The 19,432-nt window shown below is 53.2% G+C and overlaps 1 protein-coding gene across 1 annotated transcript; it reads left to right on the forward strand.

Moving 5' to 3' along the window:
• The first annotated feature begins 5,666 nt into the window (after positions 1-5,666).
• On the forward strand, positions 5,667-19,370 carry SPATS1 (spermatogenesis associated serine rich 1). The gene is made up of 7 exons (XM_078877379.1): positions 5,667-5,795; positions 6,399-6,447; positions 8,769-8,839; positions 9,618-9,731; positions 10,137-10,254; positions 11,739-11,801; positions 16,769-19,370. The coding sequence occupies exons 2-7, from the start codon at positions 6,413-6,415 to the stop codon at positions 16,893-16,895; spliced, it is 528 nt and encodes a 175-aa protein (XP_078733505.1). The 5' UTR covers positions 5,667-5,795; positions 6,399-6,412; the 3' UTR covers positions 16,896-19,370.
• The last annotated feature ends 62 nt before the right edge of the window (positions 19,371-19,432 follow it).

The raw sequence follows: 19,432 nt of genomic DNA on the forward strand, positions 1-19,432 counted from the left end.
CATGGCTACAAATCAAGCCGATGTTTCTGGCAGCGTAGCGCTGTGTGTGTGTGTGTGAAGCACTGTGCCACCACTTCCCAATTACACAGATTTACACACGCACACTCAGCATTGGCATAGGCAGAGGCGCAGCCCTGCATCGCCTCGCTCACGCCGCTGCCGGCGGAAGGGCCTCCGCTCAAGAGAGCTCTAGCGATCGACTCGAGAGGCTATTTCCTTCTACACTTCCATACCTGCCAGACGTCTTAGAAGTCGCGTGTGAACACCCACACCTCGCCCCACCAGGCGTGACCTGCCTGGCTGTGGCGGTGCCCGCAAATACCGCGGGGTGGACAAGAGGCGGTGGCTGGGATTTAAGAAATCCGCGCCGTCGCTGCTGCCGCGCCTGGAGATCGAACGGGCGACCTCCTGGATGGCGAGTGGCAGCGCGCTCAGCAAACCATCGTCGGCAGCGTCACCCCCCCTCCCCCCGACATGCAGTGCGCGCATCAAGGGCGCACTTCGCGCGCATCATACTCAAGTGGGGGGGGGGGGGGCGTGAACGTGGCATTAAATAAATTGACGCCATTTTAGCGGTATGTGATCTTATTTAAATTCCTGCAAAGGGCTTTGTTGACCTTTATTCTGCATTCGTCGTGGATTTTTATTTTCAAGGTTTGGGCCAATTACGGCCGGGTTCACGCTGCGCGGGTTCACGCGGTCGCCGTTAATCCGGCGCGGTGCCTCGGCTTGTGGGGGATCCTGACGACGGCCAGCGGGCAGCCAAAGACGCTCTCCCCCCTCCTCCTCCTCCGACGGGGCAAGATGCCAAAAGTTTTGAGTGGATCGCAGCGCTCGCCGTGAGCGCCATCGGACTCGGAGAGGCACCGTGGTGGCTTGCGACTGCCACCTGGCTTGATCCGCCGCGGCGTGTACGCACGCTGAACTTCTCTCGCACCGCTCGTGGCCCAGCCGTGATGATCGGACGGAGGTGCGTGGGTAAAGACAACAAAACTAAGCGCACAAAAATAGCGTCCGAGAGGAATCAGTTTGTCAACCTAGATGATCGTGAAAGTGCACAACTCCGGTGGCTTCCTAATGGCGGAAGGAAGAGCGTTCCAGACGGCCGCAGAAGCGCAGGCTTGTTTGTGCGCGTTTCTCTGGGGAGCGGTGGCGCAGTGGTTGGTTCGCGCTCTGCTGTATGTACTACGAACCCGGTGTATGCACATGTATATAGTCCATGCATGCATACACACTCCGCTAATAATGCATAGTGCATGCCAGTGTGTGCATTCATAATGACATTTCTGAATTACTTTCTATCATTATCCATGGGGGGGGGGACTAAAATAATTTAGAGCTTTAGAGGTCAGCGGTGATTGTATGGCGCTGTTACATTGCACACTCCATATAAAGTGACATATTAAAACACATATTGACTTATGAGCCAATCTCAAAATTGGAGCCCTTCTTTGCAAGGGGCTGGCGAGGCACTCCCGTGCCGCACTCTACCCAGGGATAGGAGGAGGAGGTCACGACTTTGAACACTGCCTGCTCTGCTCTTTAGCTAAGGGCAACACATTCTGAGTCACTGAGCTATCGCGCTGCTCTCACCCGCACGCCGCCTCGTGCCGGGCGGCGGCGTGCGTGCGCGCGCGTCTCAGCGTTCGTCGTGAGCGGTGGCGCAGCGGTTAGCGCGCTGCGCTGTGAACCCAGAGGCGGGGACGGGACGGAGGGCACGAGTTCGATTCCCGATCACGACCGATTACAGTGGAGATTATCTGAACCGGTCCTGCGCCTCCCCTAGGTCGACTTAGCCTCACACGAGTGCCTGGTGTGTGTGAACATCGCCACTGGGGAGACAAAGGCGGTCGCGCGTGGTGCTGGCCACCCATCCCTCTCGTGTACCGTGCCGGCCTTCATAGGTGCTCGCTAACAGCACTTGCCCCGACAGTCTGTTAAGGCTACACGGGGGATCTTTGCCTTTGTCTTGTTCGTGCACGTGTGTATGCGCGCGCATTCGAGAGAATGTGTGTGTGCGTGTGTGTGTGCGTGTGAGCGTGTGTGTGTGTTCATGCATTGTGGGGAGCAGTGGCCTAGCGGTTAGCGCACTGCGCCATGAATCTGGCGACCCGAGTTTGATTCCCGCTCACGTTCAACCCCGGTGACAATGATCTGAACCGGTCCTGGGCCTCCTCTAGGTCGACTCAACCTCAAACGAGCACCTGGTGCGGTGTATCTGGTTCGTACTTGGGTACTTGGTGCGGTGTGTAAACATCGCCGCTGGGGAGACAAAGTCGGTCGGGCGTGGCGCTAGCCACCCACCCCCTCGTGTGTCGTGCCGGCCTTCATAGGTGGTCGCTAACAGCACTTGCCCCCTACAGTCTGTTAAGGCTATACGGGGGATCTTTATCTGTGCTTCTTTTTGTTTGTGCATTTGTGTGTACGCTTATTATGTGCCTGTGATCACAAATGTGTGCTGTGCGTGCATTTGAATGCGTATGTTCATGTATGTGCGCGTGCGTGTGTGTGCAATTGCGTGTACAGCATATGTCCCTCTATCTCCACGTACACGTGTGTGCGTGTACACGTGTGTGCGCGTATGCGTGTGGAGCACGATGGCGCGCCTTGGGTGGGGTAAGGTGTGGGCACTCCCCACCTTTTGCTTTCGTTCGCCAGCGTGGAGGAGCGGGCCACAACACCCCACTGAGAGGGGCTTTTAGTGGAGGAGGTGACGGGGGGGGGGCTCCCACCAGCGGCGGCAAGCAGTGGTACCGGATGCAGCTAGTGCGGGGCCTATAGCATATCTTCTAAAGGGGCCCTAAATAAATAAATAAACATATCAAAACACCAATGTTTCACTTGCATAGTAAAGTAATTGTATTTGTTTCATTTGCTATACAGACAAAAATACGACAAATCGCTAACCTTAAACACCCAGTCGTTCATAAAAATGTAAGGCGGTATAGTACTATAGCAATAGAGCTTGTACAGAATCACTGAATCGGAATTGATAGCTTGAACGCATTTAGCGCGGGGCCCGTAGCATGTGTAGCTACTTGTGTCGTAGCTACTACGGTTATCCGGCACTGGTGGCAAGGGCGCTGTATGAATTCTAAATTGAATCGAGTGCAGCAGTGGTGGGAGCAGGCAATTGCAGGGCTGCGACCCGTCACCCACCGCCGCTTGAATGGCTAATCAGAAGGCTCAAGCATCACATGGCAGCATTGCACGTGTTGACGTGTTTGTCTTCTCAGAAACACAGCACACCGTTTTCGGCTACAGCTGCTGCTGCTGCTGCTGCAGAATTTGGTGGATGCGCACGAACTCGCTCGGTCGCTACATTTTATTCAAATTTGTGTTGCAATCGATTTTGTCGCTGAAGCCAGACGTCATTTCCAGACGGAGCTCTTTCACTCAAACCTCATTCCCCCTCTCTCCTTTAAACGCCTCTCCGCCTGCAGAAAGGTTATCACGGTGAAACACGCGTGTGTGTGTGTGCGCGTGTGTGTGTGCGCGTGTGTGTGTGCGCGTGTGTGTGTGCACTACATGTATGTGGGGAGCGGTTGTGTAGCGGTTAGCGCGCTGCGCTACGTACCTGGCGACCCGGGTTCGATTCCCGCTCACGGCAAACACCCAATGACGATTATCTGAACCGGTTCTGGGCCTCCCCTAGGTCGACTCAGCCTCAAATGAGTATCCGGTGCCGTGTGTAAACATCGCCACTAGGGAGACAAAGGCGGTCGGGCGTGGTGCTGGCCACCCACCCCCTCGTGTACCGTTCCGGCCTTCATAGGTGCTACGCTAACAGCACTTGCCCCTACAGTCTGTCAAGGCTATACGGGGGATCTTTGTATGTGCACGTGTGTGCATGTGTGTGTGTACGGCGTGGTGCTGGCCACCCACCCCCTAGTGTGCCGTGCCAACCTTCATAGGTGCACGCTAACAGCACTTGCCCCTACAGTCTGTTCAAGGCTATACGGGGGATCTTTGTCTTTGTGTGTGTCAATTCGCATGAATGCCCTTCGCTCAATCCGAGCGAACGACACACATTGTATACAAATTTATGGGGCCGGTGCATTAAAAAAAAACCGCTTAACAAACAGAAAGCCACGAGGCATTACAAAAAAATCGACAATGAGACCTCAATAACGCGTGACACGCTGTGCATTTTTTAACGACGGAGGCTGAATTGTGTGTGTGTTTTAAGACTTACCCGATGTCCACATCACCCTTGTTGTAATTTTCTTTCTGTAACGCTGATTAATTCGCGGGGTGCTAATGTCGTCCCAGGGGGCACAGCGGTGAGAGCGTTCGCTGCCTGCTCGCACGAGGTTCGCAGTTAGAACCCCGGCAGGCAGCCCCGGTTAATACCGCGCGTGTCTTGACCGCTGCATATTAGTTGTGTGGTGGTGGCGTTGGTGGCGCTACCGCTAGGCCAGCAGTGATGTGTGCCACACGATTGTAGGGCTGCACCTTTACCGTCGTACTGCTACTGCACATCTGTGAAAAAAACAAGAGATTTATAGCTCATCGGATTCTTCCTCCAGTATAAACACATTTTATGATTCTGATATTTTTTTTAAAAACACCACGCGTCGTCTGCTTCACGGTGGAGGTTTAAGATCCCGTGACGTCATGCGCAAGAGTAGGCCACTGCGTGACCACATCACGGCTCAAAGTTGCCCAATTCTAAAATAACACCACTGCAAAGTGACTCAATTTAGATCATATACACGTTGCAACCATCGGCTTCCTGCACCCCTACTGCCAAACCAACGTCCACTTGCAGGCCAAGTGCCTGCAAGTGGACCTGTGTGTGGTTACTGCAGGGCCTCGTCTCACCAGGGTCAGACCAGAGAACGACGCCAAACGGCGAACAGTACAAAGACTCCATCAGTCGAGCAGAGGCAGCTAAGAAGGATGTATCTAGTGTAGGCTGTCTCTGGTGTAGGCCAATCAGTTTCACAGACAATGCAAATATTATCAGAGCAGGTTCGTGTTTGCATGTTCACGACAAGTCCTGTGTGTGGTTCATGCAGGCTTGGTTCCTTGCAAAAGGTTTCTATTTGGTGTTTGAACATGTGAACACCTCCTGTTTTATTGCCAGAAAGAGTAAAACACTATTCTTGTTATTTAATCCTTTTTGGCAGAAACATGTCATAGATTTAAACATAAACGAGTTTCGTAGTAATGCGCTTTGATTATTGTAAGGGTTGTCTGCGACTCAGTGGGCTGCTATGAGTGCAGCTATTCATTTCCCTATTTACAAAAGTAGTGATGAGATAACAATGTTGTGGATGTGATCCTCATCAGAACCCCCTGGCGTGAACACGCGCAGCAATCTCCGACTCTCGTCGTCCGTTCCGTCTCTACGGCCGGCCTCTGTGCACCTGACATGAAGGGTCATTGCCTGAAACGTCGCCTATTACATTTTTTTCCCTTTTAAAACCACACGGCACACACACACGCGGTGTTGTTCTTCACGAATCTGTCGATTTGTCGCTGTGTGTTTCGTGTCTCGTGCTTAGTGCCAATCGTCCCATTCAAGACGTCGCCACTCAGCTCGACCGCGCTTCGACCGCCGCGAGCGAGATGACGTCGGGGTCTCGAAGTCGACGCGACGGACGCGTGCGGTGAGGAAGCCGCCACCCAAGCGGTGCAGCAGCAGCAGCAGCAGCCACAGACTCGGGGCCAGGTCTCTTAGCAAGTCGCCATAGCGACGGCCACGAGGCTTCAACAATCACGGTGCCGGGCAAGGTGACTCAAGCGCGCCTGAGACCATTCACGGCGCGCTCCGCGCTACTCACTTCTCCGTAAGAAGACCCTGACTAGTATTATTATTATGAATGGCATGTGTTGTTGTTGTTCATATATTATTTTACAGACTTAAGTTTTCGAAGATTTGTTTTCTAAGAATGTACAGTACTGTTTTGTGTGCGGTAGTGTAGGTGCGTGTGTTAGTGATACGGAGTGTTCCCATGTGCACCTAGCCTGGCACAAGCACTGTGGTGACGTCATCGCCACTCGGTGGCGAAGGGTTGTTGTTGTTTGTGCGTCCGTCTGTCTCTGTGCACTCGCTCCTTGTAGGGAGCGGTGGCGCAGTGGTTAGCGCACTGGCGGGTTCGTGATGCGCACCACACTACGATTCTGGCGATCGGAGTGTTGATCCGATGCTGAGCCTCCCCTAGGTCGACGCAGCCTTAAATGAATACCCGATGCGGTGTGGTAAAGAGCGACACTGGGGAGACAAAGGCAGCCACGCGTGGTGTTGGCCACACCACCCCCTCGTGTGCCGTGCCGGCTTTCATAGGCGCTAGCTCGCCAACAGCACTTGCACCATCAGCCTGTCCAGGCTACGCAGGGGATCTTTGTCTTTGTGTCTTGCTATAAGCGAATGTTTTTGCTCGTGTGTTCAGGAGGGAGATCAGCCATGGAACTCGGCTTGAGGTCATACACTCAGTACAGGTGAGACATCATGCTTGTGGTGGACAACTGTTATATCTCGTGCCTTTGGTGTCAAAGTTGGTGTCACTACAGCAAGTGGGACTCATTACCCATCTGTGCGGACTTGTAGGCAATTTAGCCACCTTCTATGTAGGCGTGGTGGAGTTGACCTTGGCACTGTAAAGAGAAAACTTGATGACGATGATGCTGCATTGGCAGTCGGTGCATAAACTCACTTAACAACAAAGCTCAACACATTCATTAACAACACTGTGTGTGGCCTTAAAAGGGAAAGAAAAAAATCAATCGGCGACGTTTCGGGCAATGACCCCTTTTCACTATGAAGAAGGCCCTTTGCCTGGATTGCCGGCATACCCTGAGGAGCAAATTGCAGTTCAACGGTGGATTTTCTGCACGGCATTCGGCTGACCACACGTGGTACGTGGTGGTGATCGCCCATCCGAGCGGTTACCTGGCCCAACTCTGCCCGAAAAGATGAAGTTATGACAGGTGACATTCCAGGCAGTGGCCGTTCGTGATAGCCATGAACAGAAAGGCCAAAAAGTTTGTGCCTTGAAGAAGAGCCACTGCTCAAAACGTCGCCGATTTTTAAAAATTATATATAGTTCCTTTAACACGTAGGCTTTCGCGACCAATATTATTCATAATAAAGGTTTTTGGGTTAGATCGCGTTATTTATAAGTGTTGTAAGCCTCAAATGACTGTACTAGATTGGGTTAAAAGATGACGTCACCGTGCTGCTCTGTTTAAGACCGGGAGCAAGTGGAGGGCTTCACCATTCTGGCAAATTGGCCGATGATGCTGGTTGATGTAATTACCAGCAAAACGTCGTACTACTCAAAATTTTATTTGATGTTGATTCACTCTTCAACACACCGATGGGCTAAAGTAGTGAACTATTTGTTTTTTGTAAACGTGACACATTTTTTACTGTTTGGCCATGTCGGGTGGTGGAGGGTTACGACACATTTATAAATAACGCGATCTAACCCAAAAACCTTTATTATTAATATATAGTTACTTTTACGGCCACGTTGTTTATGACGGACGCGTTGGTTTTTTGTTGTTGTTATATTTGTTTTGTTATTTCCGTCACCCAGGTCACTCTTGCGAATGAGACTCAACTCTGGTCTCGTGATTTCTCTTCTGCATGGGTTAAACAAAACATACTTGAAGTCACTCACTCACTCACTTAGTCACTCTTCATCTCGCTCGGTCACGCACTCACTCACTCACTCACCATCTGACTCTTTCAATCGCACTCATTCACCCACCCGCTCACTCAGTCACTCTTGCAAACGTAGACGTATGTGGGTCTGCAACATTCTTTTAAGGACCCTACCGTACTCGCTTTCTGCAATATCGACGTTTCTTTGTGTACATCTTGGTTCTGTTGCTGCTGCACCCCCACAGCACCACGGGTCCCCGTGTCACGGAGTCAGGACGCTGGCCAAACGGGATAATCCGCGGTGACAGACAAATGAACGTCAACTCTTGAGTTTAAGTTAATTAGTTTAACTCTCGACTTAAGACCGAAGCAGGAGGATTTCTCCACAACTCTTGCTGTCCGCCTGATGATGCTGGTTGCAATTACTGGCGAAACGTCGTACTCCAATTGTACATGTTGTGGGTTTTACTCTCCAACACACCGCTGTGCTGTACGAGTAACGAATTGGCATGCTCTGTTTAGGTGACAAACCTTACTCATTGGCTGTGTCGGGTGGTGGCGGGGTTTAACGACACATTTACAGCCACGCGATCTAACAAAAAAAACATCTATTATGGAATCAACTCTTAATTTCTCACCTGGCTAAACAAAATAAACCGATCCTCAGCGCTCTCCAGAAGGAGCCAAAGCCCTACATTTCCACCGATGGGCCAGACGCCTTTTTGGCATCGCAGCCTCCTACCCCACGCACCGTGCCCCTAGCGGCGCTTCACACCGCCTCTCGTCGGGCAAGATCGGAAGCCTTGTGAATTGAAAAGTGAGCAATGGGTTCAATTTGTGCGAAAACACCCGCCATTCTGCCAGAATGTGGCAGAATGATGGCCAAAATAGCTGCGTGAATCATGACGCCCTCGCACTCTTTACGATAAATACGTGACTTTGTTTTGTTATATATTATTATTTAAAAGTTTAAAGGCATTTCTTGCATGCATCGCTCGAAGGCACTTGCGTCTTCCTTGTGACCTCTGAGCACTTCCAGGCGCGGCGTTCGCTCGGGATACATCTTGCCTCCAAGTTTACGTAACGCCGCTCGGCGCTGCCCGAGACGCCACATCGCCACGAGTTCAGAGCCCGTCGCGCGTTTTATTTGCAGGAACGCGTCCAGCCGACCCGCCAAGTTCATCCTGTTTCCGGAGGAAGTCAGCTTCATCAGACATTTCCCACGTGCGTAAGATGCGCGCAGGAGGAGCGGCGAGCCGCCCTCAATCGGACGGCTGCGAGTTTCGACTCAGCCCATCATCCACACAGCTCGGCCGGGGAAGTCAGCGGTGGCCATCTCATGGACCGACTCAGCGCCACCCACACCCAACATTCCGCCAGAGCAATGTGGAATTTCCACCGCTGGCTCAGGGCTGCAAATGCGAGGCTGGATTGCACAGTCTGGATTGCTCACGTGGACTGGAAAATCCCTTCAGCTTTTTTTTGACTACGCCGCCGCCACCACCACCACCCCCTGACGTGTCTTTAAGGGTGCTTGCTCGCAGCACGCGCTGCTCCGGTCTATATTTGGCAAAAAATCTGCAGTGATGCCATGTGTTGCGTGTGCGTCTGTGTATGTGTGCATGTGTGCATGTGTGTACGTGCAGTTGTGGGGAGCGGTGGCGGAGTGGTTAGCGCGCCGCACTACGAACCTCGTGACCGAGCTCGATTCCCCCTCACGGCCAACAGCAGTGACGATTATCTGAACCGGTCCTGGGCCTCTCCTAGGTCGACTCAGCCTCGAATGAGTACCTGGCGTGGTGTGTAATAAACATCGCCACTGGGGAGACAAAGGCGGTCGGGCGTGGTGCTGGCCACCCATCCCCATTGTGTGCCGTGCCGGCCTTCGTAGGTGCTCGCTAACAGCACTTGCCTCGAAAGTATGTCCGGGCTATGCGGGGGATCTTTGTTATTGTGTCTTCACGGGTCTCTGCGTGCCTGTTCCTGTGTGTGTGTTCAACAGAGGCGAACCGTAACACCCACGCAGAGTGGGGGTTTTACGATCCCCGTGGCTTGGACAAGGTGTGCTACGTCGGCAAGAGATGCCTTCCTTACCAGTGCTCTGGAACGGAGACAGGTACACTGTATGCATATCACCACGACGCGTGCTTAGCCAGGAAAACCTACGTCCCAAGACTCTCTTTCAGGAGGGCACTGCCAAGTTCGCTAAGCGTAATCCCAATTGAGTCATTTGCGGGCATTTTACGAAATTGGCAAGTTTGGACCTTTATTAGCCAGCGAAGGAGACGGTGAATGCGCGCCGTGGTATTAACCAGGACGGCCAGCCAGTGTCGACCGCAAATCTTTGCAACAACAAGCGACGAATGCACGACCGCTGAATCGTATCACCGCCCCCTTTACGTCCGCCCGCGTGTGCCACACACACACACGCCCTCATGGGCCGTCCCGGCCTCCAAAGAGTTCTCGCTCACAGCACTTGCCCCCCCCAAACATCCCGGGGGACCTTTGTCTTTGTGCGCAGCGTCCGCAGGGCGCAACGGCGTCCCTGTGGCGAGTGCGGGCGACAAGGCGTACCGCGCAGTGGAGTACAGCGCCGGCTTCCACCTCCTGGGCTCCACCAGGGCCCCCCCCAGATTCAGGTGAGGCGGTGGCGGTGGTGGTGGTGGTGGTGGCGGTGGTGGTGGTGGCGGTGGTGGTGGCGGTGGTGGTGGTGGTGGTGGCTAGGCCTCGGCAAGGTAAGGTAAAAGTGTAAAAACAACGAGCCTACCTTTACCCTACCACAATACAATCACTCTACCCTACCTTTTACCCTTTAACAGGTAAGGTAAAAGGTAAAAAGCAACGAGCCTACCTTTTACCCTACCCTTACCCATTGGCATGTCGACACCTTTACCCTTTACCTTTACCCTTTTACCCGGTAAAAAGGGTACAATTACCTTACCTTGCCGAGGCCTAGTGGTGGCTACGCGGCTGCTGCTGCTGTTGCTGCAGCACGTGACTGCTGCCAGTAATCCAGCACCGTGGGGGCAGCAGCGAGGGTTGGTGGGTCACCGCGACAGATGTCACGACACTCCCCCACCTCCCCTGGAGGTCGGGCATCGAGGAGGCGCCTCCTAGTGGCTCGCCACGAGAGGGCGGCACAGCAAGATGTGGACTGCGCTTGTTTCCATCTGCGTGGGATACAGCGTGGCCCCTCACACCCATGGGTTCCGGTTTCTTTACAAATGCGTTCACGCTCCTTCGTTGGCTGAAACCATCGTCATCTATGCGCGCCTCCGCATTTACAGATTGCGCAGCGTTGTGTGATGCAGTAAACGATGCTGCTATATGTACACGAACTTTGTTTTTTATTTTTATTGTTAGGTTTTGTTATTGGGAGTCGGGTTTAAATGTTTAGGCAGGTGAGGACACCTCCAGTGCCGGATTATCCCAGCAGCACAAGTAGCTACACATGTAGTAGCTGTACATGTAGTAGCTGCACATGTAGTAGCTGCACATGTAGTAGCTGCACATGTAGTAGCTGCACATGTAGTAGCTGCACATGTAGTAGCTGCACATGTAGTAGCTACACATGTAGTAGCTCCACAAGTAGCTATACACATGTAGTAACTACACATGTAGTAGCTACACATGTAGTAGCTACGGGCCCCGCACTTTCCAGGGCCCCGCGCTAAATGCTTTCAAGCTATCAATTACGTATCAATTCCGGTTCAGTGATTCTGCACTTGCTCTATTACTATAGTACTATACCGCCTTCAACTTTTACGAACGACCGGGTGTTTAAGGTTAGCGATTTGTCGTATTATCTGGCTGTATAGCAAATAATTACTTTACTGTGCTAGTTAAACATGTGTGTTTTAATATTTGTGTGTTTTATTTATAATTTAGGGCCCCTTTATAACAGCATGTGCTATAGGCCCCGCACGAGCTTAATCCGGCACTGGTCACCTCAATACGCCAGGGATGTCTCGTTTACAAGTGTGACCCGGTGAGTCGCCGGATTGACGAAAGCAAAGATAAAGTCGAGCAATGCGCCAACGTGACACGCGCCACGCGAGAGAGAGAGAAGCAGCCGCGTCACGCGAGAGAACTCAACCCGCCCGCTGTCTCCCCGTGTCCGCAGCGCCGGGGCGAAGCACGCGGCCGACACCTTCATCCCTTTGCAGCCGCCTCCCAGCGTGCCTCGGTATGTGCGGACAGAGACGCCCCAGCACAGCCTGGAACAGACTGTGGGGCGGGGGTCAAAGTGCTGTGAGCGAGCGGCGAGCAGCGCTCTATGAAGGCCGCCACTGCGGCTCACGAGGGGATGGGTGGCCAGCACCACGCCCGGTCGCCTTTGTCTCCCCAGTGGTGATGTTTGTACACACCGCAGCAGGTGATAATTTTAGGCTGAGTCGATCTAGGGGGAGGTCCAGAACCGATTCACAGGGGGTGGCCGTGAGCGGGATTCGAACTCGGGTCGCCGGGTTCGTAGCGCAGCGCGCTAACTGCTGCACCACCGCTCCCCCACACAGAGACAAAGATCCTCCGTATAGCCTCAACAGGCTGTTGGGCAAGTGCCGCGAGCGACCCACGCGTGCGAGGGTGCGACGGGCAGGACACTTTGGCCACGTCGAAGACTTCGGCTAAACACCCTCCACCTTTAGAGTGGAGGACATCCCGCACAGCGGTGGCGTGAGCCGGCACTTGCAGCGCCTGCGCCTCTAACCCCACGTCCACTGGGTGTTTCGGGGTGTAATGATTGAAGGTGTATCTCTCCCGAGTCAAGAGTGGGGTTCACCGAAACGTCATCCAACTCAGGGCACCGCGCGTGGGCTCACGTCGCCCCCGTCTGGCGCGGTCGGTGCATCGATGCGCACACGACGCTCCCACGCCAACCCTCGTGCTCTCCCTCTCGTCTCTTGTTGTTGTTGCACGCGCAGTTGGAACTCCTCTTATCCGCTGCGGCCCCGAATTGCATGTTACTGCTACGTGTATGTATGTCGAGATGGACTGGTGCGGTACAAGAGGACACGCCGCTGAGCGGACTTGCCAATAGCTGGGCACCGGCGGTGTCGAGATCGGCCTCTGTGGAGGAGCCCCGTGAAGTAGGCTGCTACTGGGCAGTGTGTAGGGAGTGTCTGTGTGCGTGTAGGGAGTGTCTGTGTGCGTGTAGGGAGTGTCTGTGTGCGTGTAGGGAGTGTCTGTGTGTGTGTAGGGAGTGTCTGTGTGTGTGTAGGGAGTGTCTGTGTGTGTGTAGGGAGTGTCTGTGTGCGTGTAGGGAGTGTCTGTGTGTGTGTAGGGAGTGTCTGTGTGTGTGTAGGGAGTGTCTGTGTGCGTGTAGGGAGTGTCTGCGTGCGTGTAGGGAGTGTCTGTGTGCGTGTAGGGAGTGTCTGTGTGCGTGTAGGGAGTGTCTGTGTGCGTGTAGGGAGTGTCTGTGTGCGTGTAGGGAGTGTCTGTGTGTGTGTAGGGAGTGTCTGTGTGCGTGTAGGGAGTGTCTGTGTGTGTGTAGGGAGTGTCTGTGTGCGTGTAGGGAGTGTCTGTGTGCGTGTAGGGAGTGTCTGTGTGCGTGTAGGGAGTGTCTGTGTGTGTGTAGGGAGTGTCTGCGTGCGTGTAGGGAGTGTCTGTGTGCGTGTAGGGAGTGTCTGTGTGCGTGTAGGGAGTGTCTGTGTGCGTGTAGGGAGTGTCTGTGTGTGTGTAGGGAGTGTCTGTGTGCGTGTAGGGAGTGTCTGTGTGTGTGTAGGGAGTGTCTGTGTGCGTGTAGGGAGTGTCTGTGTGTGTGTAGGGAGTGTCTGCGTGCGTGTAGGGAGTGTCTGTGTGCGTGTAGGGAGTGTCTGTGTGCGTGTAGGGAGTGTCTGTGTGTGTGTAGGGAGTGTCTGTGTGCGTGTAGGGAGTGTCTGTGTGTGTGTAGGGAGTGTCTGTGTGCGTGTAGGGAGTGTCTGTGTGCGTGTAGGGAGTGTCTGTGTGCGTGTAGGGAGTGTCTGTGTGCGTGTAGGGAGTGTCTGTGTGCGTGTAGGGAGTGTCTGTGTGTGTGTAGGGAGTGTCTGTGTGTGTGTAGGGAGTGTCTGTGTGCGTGTAGGGAGTGTCTGTGTGCGTGTAGGGAGTGTCTGTGTGCGTGTAGGGAGTGTCTGTGTGTGTGTAGGGAGTGTCTGTGTGCGTGTAGGGAGTGTCTGTGTGCGTGTAGGGAGTGTCTGTGTGTGTGTAGGGAGTGTCTGTGTGCGTGTAGGGAGTGTCTGTGTGTGTGTAGGGAGTGTCTGTGTGTGTGTAGGGAGTGTCTGCGTGCGTGTAGGGAGTGTCTGTGTGCGTGTAGGGAGTGTCTGTGTGCGTGTAGGGAGTGTCTGTGTGTGTGTAGGGAGTGTCTGTGTGCGTGTAGGGAGTGTCTGTGTGTGTGTAGGGAGTGTCTGTGTGCGTGTAGGGAGTGTCTGTGTGCGTGTAGGGAGTGTCTGTGTGCGTGTAGGGAGTGTCTGTGTGCGTGTAGGGAGTGTCTGTGTGTGTGTAGGGAGTGTCTGTGTGCGTGTAGGGAGTGTCTGTGTGCGTGTAGGGAGTGTCTGTGTGCGTGTAGGGAGTGTCTGTGTGCGTGTAGGGAGTGTCTGTGTGCGTGTAGGGAGTGTCTGTGTGCGTGTAGGGAGTGTCTGTGTGCGTGTAGGGAGTGTCTGTGTGCGTGTAGGGAGTGTCTGTGTGTGTGTAGGGAGTGTCTGTGTGTGTGTAGGGAGTGTCTGTGTGCGTGTAGGGAGTGTCTGTGTGCGTGTAGGGAGTGTCTGTGTGCGTGTAGGGAGTGTCTGTGTGCGTGTAGGGAGTGTCTGTGTGCGTGTAGGGAGTGTCTGTGTGCGTGTAGGGAGTGTCTGTGTGCGTGTAGGGAGTGTCTGTGTGCGTGTAGGGAGTGTCTGTGTGCGTGTAGGGAGTGTCTGTGTGCGTGTAGGGAGTGTCTGTGTGCGTGTAGGGAGTGTCTGCGTGCGTGTAGGGAGTGTCTGTGTGCGTGTAGGGAGTGTCTGTGTGTGTGTAGGGAGTGTCTGTGTGCGTGTAGGGAGTGTCTGTGTGTGTGTAGGGAGTGTCTGTGTGCGTGTAGGGAGTGTCTGTGTGTGTGTAGGGAGTGTCTGTGTGCGTGTAGGGAGTGTCTGTGTGTGTGTAGGGAGTGGATGATCAGTGTTGGCGACTGTACTTTGTACGATGGTATATGAAGTTACATTAATAAAATATGTTTTCATTACTACAAGATGAACTAATTTACATTCAAAGTACAACTATTAACCGTTGCCGGCACAATGCATTGTGGGGAGTTGCGCAACAGACAAACCCTTCAATGATCAAAAAAGTTTATATTTTATATACAGGGTGCTTCAAAAAAATATTAAGACTTTTGAGAATTTGCAACACCACAATAACTGTGCTGCCTGCGGGCTCTGGAGACCACCTGGAGAAGATTCCAGGCCACGTGTTGACAACGACGGTGAACACGTGGAACCTTTTTTTACTTTGGAAGCTATTAACATTACATTTGTTATCACGTTACAGTTTATTATCTGTTCTTTTACCAATAAAAACGATAGTCCCATGATTTTTGAAGCCCCCTGTATATACACAGTATACTGTATATACACAGCATAATAAATAAACTAATTAACATTTAACAAAGTACAATTATTAACAGTTTCCGGCACGATGAATCGTGGGGAGTTGCGGCGAGGACCTCGAGGTGCGATCCGCCCCGCAGGCTCCAGGGATTCTCCCTCCACGAGGTCTCGGCCGCCCTCCCGAGGCGCAACAATGAACATAAATACAACGAGGGCACACAAACATCACGGCTGTCAACCCACACGGGTCACTCCGTGTTCTTGTACAGGGAGATTGAGTGTGCAGGTCCACACGGCGTACAGCCGTTAAAGTACGGACAAAAATTGTTTTGTCTGTTTGTTTCGTTTCTCCCTTGTGATGGGACTTTGTGGGATGAACGTTGAGATTTATAAAGGGCACGGGGTGACCGATAAGGTTTGAATTGGTCTACAATAAGGATGGGCGAGTGAGTGACACGGGCTAGAGAAGAGACGGAGCTGATGGGTGAGTGGGCGAGTGCGTGGGTGAGTGCGTGGATGGGCGAATGAGTGACACAGGCTAGAGAAGAGATGGAGCTGATAGGTGAGTGGGCGAGTGAGTGGGTGGATGGGCGAGTGAGTGACACGGGCTAGAGAAGAGATGGAGCTGGTGGGTGAGTGGGCGAGTACGTGGGTGAGTGCGTGGATGGGCGAGTGAGTGACACGGCCAAGAGAGGAGATGGAGCTGTTTTGGTTACGGGAGGATGTGGAGCTGAGTGGACTTGCCGGAGACCGGTACCAGCAGCGTCAAGATCGGCCTCTGCAGAGGGGGAGGCTCGTGAAGGACGCTGCTACTGGGTAGTGCCAGGCAAGGTGCGACCTTGAGGCTGCCGGTCACTTGGAGGCAGTCCTCCCAACAACAACGGGAGGGCAGAGGAGCGACGCTCACAACAACGAGCGGAGTGCCGGGCGGATAAAACGCAGCGAGTGGTGGGCGGGGGATGGGCAACAGGTGGTGCGTCTGCCAGCTCATCTCGCTCAACCCATGGAAGCTGAATCTGTCCCGAGATCTCCTGCCGACACGATCGTCAGACATTGCGCGTGGCGAGTCGCGGTGACGACATCTCGGCGGAATGTCGATACAGACAGCGCCTTCACCAAGACGCTGTGTTACAGATCGTTGATGAACGACGGTACGACGACGACGAGTGTGAATGTAATGGTGGGGATGAGGTGAATGAAATAGATGTGAGAGAGGAAGCGATGGGGGGGAGGGGGGGAAATTCGGTGAACGCGAAATTGACGACAGTAAACGATGATTGACGAGTGGATGGAATGAATGGGGGTTGATGAGTGAGAGCCACACGATGAGAACATGAAGAGGGAACAGGAGCAGTGGCGGTTATGAAGGGGGGGGGGGGGGTTAAGGGGTCGTGGGGTGAGTTAGGGAACAATCGGTGAGTTCTGAGTGAGGAGCGGAAAGCGAGTGAGCGAAGGTGAGTGTTTGATGTGGAGGGGGAAGTTTGTTCCAGTGAAGGGGGGGGGGCAGGAAGAGAGAAATAAAGTTAGGACAGAGTTCGCACACCCAACCCGCTGTGCTGTACCCCTGTGCCCTGGTGCCCCCCCCCCCCCCCCGTGCACACAGCACTCCCTATCACAAGAAGGCCCAGGAGATGCAGAGGGCGCTGGAGATGATGGAGGTGCAAGCCCTGGACGAGTGGGAGCCCCCGTCGCGAGCGTCCCATCCCCGCCTCGACGGAGATCACGATTGAGCCGGGCCGCTCGCTTTGCCAGCCGCTACGACGGAGGGCAAGCCTCGGCCTGCCACGGCCAGCCACGGCCTGCCACGGCAAGTCACGGCCAGCCACGGCAAGTCACGGCCTGCCACGGCAAGTCACGGCCAGCCCCGGCTCTCTTAAGCCAGGCAGGCGCACAGCATGAAACAAAAACAATGAAGTGAGAAATTCACCTCTCTGTGGACGGCTCTCCGATGTGCTTTTCAGGTTGTAACTACCGCATGGCCCGTTCGGTGTGATGTCCGACGTTTCGCTCCGTGTGCCGAGAGCTTCGTCAGGTTAATGCATTTTACTTCCCGCAACTGAACTTCGTAACATAGCGCGTGGAAATAACGCGAGGTTCAAGCCCTCCCAGCGGCATGTGGTGCGAACCGTCTAATATTCAGGAGGTAACCGAGCCCGCAAGCCATATCCGGAGAGCCGCTCCGTGTGGTTCGTGTGTTTTAGACGTCGGGTTATTTGTCTGGTCTAGGTGCCAAGTAGGTAACATCGAGTACTCGTAGGCAATTTAAATAAGTCTTTGTTAGAACTTCGCGACAGGTTATGAAAAACCATCATCCACACTCATGGGCCCTTTGATTGTAGATGTATGTTTACATTCTTTTGCACCGTACGTAAAGCAACCTTCATAAATCAGAGGTGCGGGGGGAAGGACAGCAAACTGAACACAAAGAGCAGTTCTAAAGGAATGAGGTTTAAAATCGTGAACCTTTACAACGCGCGTTTGTTCTCGAAAGCGTGCGCTAAGTTGACCGGGTCGCTGTTGGGGACAAAACGCATTTTCATATTGAAAATACTCGGCTCGCTCTGGTCCACGTCACCCACGTCTTGGGGAAATGCCTCCTCTTTGATCAACGCGTAGTCCTATCCGGCATAAATCCACGATAGCTACACAACTTTGCCAACGGAGGTTGACGTTCAACATTGGGGCATGCCGTTACGAGAGTTGGCGTGACCAACACGTTACTGACGCACTATCAGCTATGCAGCATCCACGCTCTCAGACAAAGTTGTGAAGCGGTTACCAATGGCCAAAGCATCTGAATAACCGGCGGGCACAGACACATCTTTCACCTTTAATCATCCTGAGATCGTCACGTAAGACACTGAGACAGGATAGAGAAAAGGAACGCTCCAGTTGTTGTTATTGTTGTTGTTTACAACGGCTAGAGGGGGGGGGGTGGTCTTAATGGCCACGTCGAAGGCGGTGAGCCGGCTTCGCTCGGATCCTGGGTTTGAATCTGGGGGGATGGAGTTCCTCATCATGATGATCTGTCACGCGTTAACGCCGACATCGTCGCCTCTAGGCACAGCAGCTCTCAATGTATTTTGTGTTCCGGCCCCCCAACCACACCCCCCCCCCCCAGTTGCTAGGGCCACACAATACAAAGGAGTGGTGACTAAGGCATCTCTGTTTCACGTTGTGTAATCGTCGTGTTGTTAGGCAGTTGCTCCGTGTCGTGAATTAGCGCGTTTTGTTTCAGTGGGGTGTGTGCTAGTGAGGTGTGTGCTAGTGAAGTGTGTATTGGTGTGTTGGTGAGGTGTGTGCTAGTGAGGTGTATGTTAGTGAGGTGTGTGTTAGTGAGGGGTGTATTGTGCATTGGTGTGTTAGTGTCGGCGCAAAGTGGCACCGACGTTGCCCACGCACATTTAAAAAAAAAACTTCTCCTGCACGGCATCCACTCCCCAGCCTGCACTTTAGCCCTCCCCTGAACGTTGAAAGTGAGTCTCCTGACCCACAGGTTGAGACACCGCTGATCCCAGGCTATCGTTGATGGCCACGCAACAATCCAACGATCCTCGCTTTCCGCGATTCGGTGATTTCTCAGGATTCCGTCTCGTGTGGCCGAGACTCAGGAATCGGTCCACTCGCATCATATTTGTCCACATCTAAGTGGCGTCCCCTCTTCTTTATTCTGCCTCCTATGCAGAGCCACCCAAAGTCCGTGGAGGCCCAGGGAGAGAATGCCACGTGGAGGTGGTGGTCCTTATTCATGACCTTCAAACATTAAAAACATTGTCCTGCTGTGGAGCCCTCTTTTGTGTGAGGCACAGGGAAATATGGCCTCTTTCCGTGCCGTCACCCCTCCCGGCAGCCCTGCTCGTGTGCAGTTTCGTTCACTCCATGCTCATCAACGTAACGTCATTTGGTGCTGCTGCTGCGTTGGCAGTGGGTTGCACAAGCAGTTGACAGCAAAAACTCCACGCATTCCTTGTCAAATATCACCATGGCCTTGAAATAAATGTATATATATAAACAGGCGACGTTTTGGGCAACATCCCTTCATATGCAGAATGGCCTTTGCTGAAAACGTCGGCGGCATAGAAGTACAATACAGCAAGGCCGCAATTATAATATATATATTACATACATCCCCCCCCAAATTTCAAATATGCTCAAAATGTCCCCCCCCCCCCCCAATATGTTGCTATCAAAAATATTGCTATGCTATGTAAATAAAAACAACAATTTGCTACACCTTGGCCACAGTATCTGGACTTGTCTTTATATA

The sequence above is a fragment of the Lampetra fluviatilis genome, chromosome 47, assembly GCF_964198595.1.
Source record: "Lampetra fluviatilis chromosome 47, kcLamFluv1.1, whole genome shotgun sequence".
NCBI classification, from domain to species: Eukaryota; Metazoa; Chordata; class Hyperoartia; order Petromyzontiformes; family Petromyzontidae; genus Lampetra; species Lampetra fluviatilis.